Source organism: Dipteris shenzhenensis, chromosome 27 (assembly GCF_047967505.1).
Source record: "Dipteris shenzhenensis isolate YYH24624 ecotype China chromosome 27, Dip_SZ_1.0, whole genome shotgun sequence".
NCBI classification, from domain to species: Eukaryota; Viridiplantae; Streptophyta; class Polypodiopsida; order Gleicheniales; family Dipteridaceae; genus Dipteris; species Dipteris shenzhenensis.
The window spans coordinates 46,050,169-46,056,142 of record NC_141622.1 but is presented as its reverse complement, the minus strand read 5'-3'; the positions used below and the strand labels follow the sequence as shown (position 1 = coordinate 46,056,142).

Sequence of the window (5,974 nt, the reverse complement as noted above, 5' to 3'; positions counted from 1 at the left end):
AATTGCAAAGAACCCTGTGTTCCATGCTCCCACAAAACACATTGGGATTCAATATCACTTTGTACACGAGCTCATCATGGATGGAGAGGTCGACATGGTATACTATCTAACTAAAGAGAATGTTGCGAACATCTTCACGAAGGCTCTTGGAAGAGACTTGCTAGAGAGGCATCTTTATCGACTTGGCATTGGGCCGAAAAAGTAAGTTCACTTGCGGGTGGACATTGAGGGTGGGTGTTAGATATCAATGCTCCACTCTCGCGTAACTACGCCGCGTAACTACGCAGGAACCAGCTAACTCTACTTGTAAGCCCCCCATATGAGGAGAAGGCATTTGAGTAAGCTCGGTTATTTGGTAGGTCTTGGTTTGGACCACCAGATGGGGGCCATGTGTGGCCTGATGGCTGGACGGCTTCAGATAGAGTTGGCACACTGCCAACCAAGCTACATGCAAGTGCGGGAAGGCATCCCATGACTGACCGCACTGAGGGTAGACGGAGTATTTCCCGAGGCAGCCCACTCTTGGACTCCACTCTTGGACTGTGAGGCCCGTTTGAAGCCCCAGATGATCTCGGATGGCTCTGGGCCGCCAAACGACACTCGTAGGTCAGTTGCTCTATTGTGCGCTACGGTTCTAACGTGTGGTCGCTGGCCTATTTCGGAACTGACCTCCAGTCGGCCGTTTTGGACCGATTGGGTCGGTCTCTCAATTGGGCCTAACCGACTACAACTGGTGGCTATATAAGAGCAAGCCCGTGAAGCCCATCATTATCACTGGCTACAACAATCCTGATTCCTTAGCATCCAGCCTCCGTCCTCTACTGTTTGCAGCACGCCATCGAAGCTTCTCACACAGGAGCGCATGGCTGGGAGGCAGCGCCATCTATTGTATCAGTTTTACAGTAATCAAATTTTTGATTCTCCATACTATCTGGTTTTCTCTCTTGCATACAAGATCCTGTTATCTGTTGAGTACAGATGTTATATTGTTTTCTTACAGTGCATAGGGACACCCCTTGGCGCTCAAGAGATTGAGCCAATTTTAGGCATGCATAAATGTAGCCTGAATGCATGCAGGTGGTGCAGCTGGTGGGGTCATCATCACTGACAATCGACAGTACTGAGAGGTTCTTCGTCCCCTATGCCGGTTTCATTGCCTAGTGGTGGATGGAGCTGGCTTGGAAAATCTGACCCGTCACGAGGCTACATTACAGCATCTATGCTAGGAAGTTCGTAGCTAGCACCAAAGACCCTTGCTATTTTGGTGCATGGGGACCAGCTCTAACCTATGGATGGCTTCCTACCTAGATTGGTGACATGGCGTTCTCTTCTTGTTGCCGGGTGATTGCAAACCGCTTTGACAGAATCACTCTTTTTTCTCCAAACTGTACAAGACCACGCTCCCTTATCATTAGCATGCCCCCTCTTCTTGTTGCCGGGTGATTGCAAACCCCTTTGACAGAATCACTCTTTTTTCTCCAAACCATACAAGACCATGCTCCCTTATCATTAGCATGCCTGCAGGGCTAACTTGCACATGTGCTTATTCATCTTCTTCAACAACACCAACATTGTAAGAATTTAGCAAAACTCCTTAATTATGTTGACCTATGTCCGAGGGGATGAATCAAATTCCCAGATTCAGAACCATGCAAGAGCTGGCCACGACATTAAATCATCCAACGAGAATAAAAATTAACTGGTGCAGGAAGAGATTTACTAGTAACTAGGTTCAAACTCCCCGAGCAAGAACGCTCTCCTTGTTGGATTGGATAGATATCTCTTCAGCGGATCATAACCTGCATTATCTCTCCCCTCAATCTTCCACAGAGTACAATTTCGACATCAGCCTTCACACAGAGTTATACAAGAATGCAGCTGCTTATCTTCTCTCCACCATTTTCTCGAAATGCTTCGCATTACATAATTAATATACATATACTTATATATATATATATATATACGAGGACATCACTGTTATGTTACAAAGATTAAAAAGCTCTGGCAAGAATTGAGAGGGGCACCACGCATAGCCCCCTTTTCTGTAAAGCTGTACTTTCAGATGCTTCTGAACCAACGTCCCTTTGTGAACCAGCACCAAGAATTTTGGGAGTGCCGATTGTTAGGTGAGCTTCAGGCTGAAAAGACGAAGACCAATCTCCCACTGAATTATTAAACATCTGAAAACAGAGAAAATTCGAGTACACAACAAGTCCAAATTCTAGACGTTAGCCTCAATAGCAAAAGGCAGCATTCTTCTGCAGAATACACTGAAATCAGAAGGCATAGGTTACACCACCACACCTGGATTTCTGTCTCCAATTGTTTTACATAAGCAATCGCAACTTCTAAGATCTCATCTCTTTCTAGCTGCACAATTCACGCAGAGCTTGATTGACCTCTGAATTAACGGCAGAATTTGAAAGCGAGCAGTGTCGGATGATTTTAGATAGAATGGGCACCTCGAGACCGTGTGGTATAAGTTGTTGCAGTGCGCACAAGCGGTCGTCCACAGAATCTGCCTGTCGTTAATATTGTTGTAAGGACGTGAGCAATCATCCAGAGAGAGGTAGAACGACAACCAAGCGGAACATAAATGCTCATGTGGCTTGCCAATATTTAAGCCGTGTGTACTGAAATGCATGCTCAATCATCGCAGGAGAAGCAACGATTAATGAAATCAACGAGATGAAGAAAATTTGCAAGATTTTCAGAGAGCCTACGATGTCGTATAGCGTTGAGACTCCCGGTCGCTCGGATTCCCAATCATCTTCCGAGCGAATTTCATCAGAAGTAGCAGAGACTTCAACCTGCAGATGTTCCCCCATGTCAACCAAGACAGCAGTAGAGCCGCGATCGAGCACATGAACACTAGAATCAAGTAGCAATGATTAAGCCGCGCTGCAGACTTATCACACACTCAATTGCATCGACAAAACTACCTGTACACCCGCCTCGACAGATTCTGGTACATGGAAATCGCAATCCTTTCTTTTTTTCATTTCTGTTAAAAGCAAGCTTGCAGATCGGGGGATTCTGTTTTCACTGAAATGGAAATCACGATCGAGCAACGGATTACATTCCCATCTTGAAACAGTTAATTGAAGCTTTAACGTTCATGATCATTTGCTGATTCGTGAATTCACAGCTAATCGCGGTAGAATAAGAGAATCCACATCCAAGCATTCTTTGTTGATTACGCGTCTTGCAACGAAGAAAAGGTCGGATCTAGTAAGCAAGGTGTCGGCCAACTGCTAACGAGGGCTCAAAAATCCCAAACTTCCCCTCGGCAGCCTGCCGTAACAAGGCAAAATGTGTGGCCATCCGATGAGCAAGGAATCGTTGAGACCAGCTACAAATTTGCAGACATTCTTTCGCAAATTTTAGACTGTGTATGGATATGCGGAGGTGACACAATACTCAACAGCAATTACGAGAGAGTATGGACCTTATCTCCGTCGGTTAGTACTGACGTGGTTCCCACTCACACACACACTCTCTCTCTCGCTCTCGATAGTTCTTCGCGTGCAGATTAGATACGAGGGGCGCTCGCACAGGTGTGCAGGTGTCGATGAAAAAGGAAACCAGGAGAGAGAGAGAGAGAGAGAGAGAGAGAGAGGTGCGGACCTGAGGAGGCAGCTTCTTCTAGTGAAGCAGCGGCAGCAGGAGCAGCAGTGGAGTGAGGGGGAGAGCCATGGACTGCAGATGGGGAGAAGAAGAAGAAGAAGAAGAAGAAGAAGAAGAAGATGAAGACTAAGAAGAAGAACAAGAAAAGATAAAGTAGAAAATTAAGTAGCAAGAAGAAGAAGAAGAAGAAAATAGCCTGGAGAAGCAACAAGAAGAAGAAGGAGGAGAAACAACTACAAGAAGCACTTGTCAACAAGACCAATCATTTCATCATTCAACAACAACAACAACATGCGATCTCTGTGCACTAGCGGCACGTGCCTCAGGTGGTTAAGGCGCCTCCTCGACTCTCGACTGGTAGTAGCGCCCACTGAAGCGCCAACATGGCAACTCAAGTAGTTTGGGCGCAGATAAAAATCGATCATCTCTCCACATAACTAGAATGCTAGACCAGCTACTAAGCATATTGTAAGTAGCTAATAATAGGCCAGTTGATCTAACAGCTTAGAATGTGCCACATGGTTTCGTAGGATTTTAAAGTTTTATAAAACGCTCTCTTGCTAGATAAGTAAAGATGAAATCTGAGTATATATCGCTCAGCAAAAGCGGAAGCATTACAGCTCTAGACTCTCATCCCACCAACCTTGGACTGCTCAAGGAGATGCTCTCACACATTTGCAAAAGTCACCAATGAAGAACCTCCAAGTTTTCAAAATGCTAGGCCAAGCTATGATACAACAATCACCTGAGCTGTGCAACATTGCTAGCAACCGTACATGTTAGTGTTGTGCTAGCGTTGTTATACCTTGGCATTGCAAGGTTGAGGCCTTGTCCCTAGCAACAATGCGGGGAGGCCCTCTAAGCCACTATAGTGCCACACACACACACACACACACACACACATAGACACAAAAATCCAAATCATTTCTTGGACCATTTAACATGAGGCCATGTCCAAAAGGGGTGCAAGCATCAACCCCAAAGATCATGATGAAATATCCCATAAGACAACACTAGAACAATGGCCCACTTTACACCATTAATGCACACTAGCCACTAGCCTATCGTTTGATCCTACTCTTCGATCTTACGGTCTTCTTATCCTAATCAACAACAAGGGTTCATGCTCATGCCATCATCACGCAAGATGCCATCATGTCTCTAAAGGTCCTCTTTTTTAATAAAACAAGGACAAAAGTTCACTCAATGGACACCATTCTCAAACTTATTTGGAGGGCCATGAGCAACAACCCTACCCCCCTTACCATCAGATCATGTCTAAGATTAAGCACAATCATTCTTTATAAATCGATTGCTTACATCATAAACATGATGTTCTCCTAACTAAAGCACATCCAAGACATCAAAAAATTAAGAATGTGTAAATGCATAGACCATCTTGCTAAAGGCCTTATGACGTTGTGATAGTTTTGTGGGAAATGGGAACTTTAATGGCCCGTGGTCTTGCCACATTTTTTCCCATTTTCCCCCAAAAACCATTCCTCTTGAGGTCAATTGTTTTGTGGGTAAAAAGAATTTGTGAAACGTTTGAGGGTTGAGAATGACATAAATTTGCATTTTCACCAAACATTATGATATCTAACATGGGTAATTAGTTTTTCCCACAAAAGCCCTTTTCTCACCATATCATTAGGGCTGAAGGGCTATTATGGATCATCCACATTTCTTAAGGCCTCATAACATTGTGGTAGATTTGTGGGAGTCCCATTTCCCCCCCACCAAACAATGATTGTGAAAAAAAAGACTTTGTGAAGCATTTGAAGTCGACGTTTTCACCAAACATTAAGATCTTTAATATGGGGGATCAATTTTTCCCATAAAGACCATTTTTCCACCATGCTTTAGTCATACCTACAAGACAAGACTTCACATTCACCAACAATGTCTTTAAGTAACTCCCACTATTTCTTTTGTTCATAGCAATACAATTGTGATCCTTTCATGCCTACAATGTAGGCATCAACCTCATGGAGACTAACTTGGCATGAGGCAAGTAAACATGACAAGATCACCATCCCCAATCATGTTGGAAAAAGGCAACAACTCACTAGCTTTTAGTTAACCTATGCATAAATATAGTCACCTTATACAATGCTAATGCTTGTATCCTAGCCACGTTGGGACCACCTTCCTCTGTCTTAATGCAAAGGACTCGTAACTTACCATCATTACCATGGAATTAAGGTTGAGTTAGATATTTAAACCCTCCTAGTTGCCTATTGTGTCCACCTTAATTTCACTAATAGAGGCTACTTATCGTAACCCTTTGTATCAATCATAACTTCTTAATTGGCAATTTCATCACACTTAGGTCTCTAATAATTCC

At 43.9% G+C, this 5,974-nt stretch overlaps 1 protein-coding gene across 4 annotated transcripts; it reads right to left on the bottom strand.

Annotated features, from left to right (window-relative positions):
- Positions 1-1,609: 1,609 nt before the first annotated feature.
- On the bottom strand, positions 1,610-3,865 carry LOC147884385 (uncharacterized). 4 transcript variants are annotated; one of them, XM_087398723.1, is made up of 7 exons: positions 3,628-3,863; positions 3,181-3,294; positions 2,943-3,045; positions 2,724-2,810; positions 2,463-2,522; positions 2,305-2,370; positions 1,621-2,180 (listed from the first exon to the last, which is right to left on the bottom strand). In XM_087398723.1, exons 3-7 carry the CDS (start codon positions 3,000-3,002, stop codon positions 1,992-1,994), a joined length of 462 nt encoding a protein of 153 aa, XP_087254849.1. In that variant the 5' UTR covers positions 3,003-3,045; positions 3,181-3,294; positions 3,628-3,863; the 3' UTR covers positions 1,621-1,991. The 4 variants fall into 4 exon arrangements, with proteins under 4 accessions (XP_087254851.1, XP_087254849.1, XP_087254850.1 ...); XM_087398724.1 differs by lacking the exon at positions 3,628-3,863 and adding an exon at positions 3,449-3,597; XM_087398725.1 differs by lacking the exon at positions 3,181-3,294 and having other exon boundaries at positions 1,610-2,138; positions 3,628-3,865.
- Positions 3,866-5,974: the final 2,109 nt, after the last annotated feature.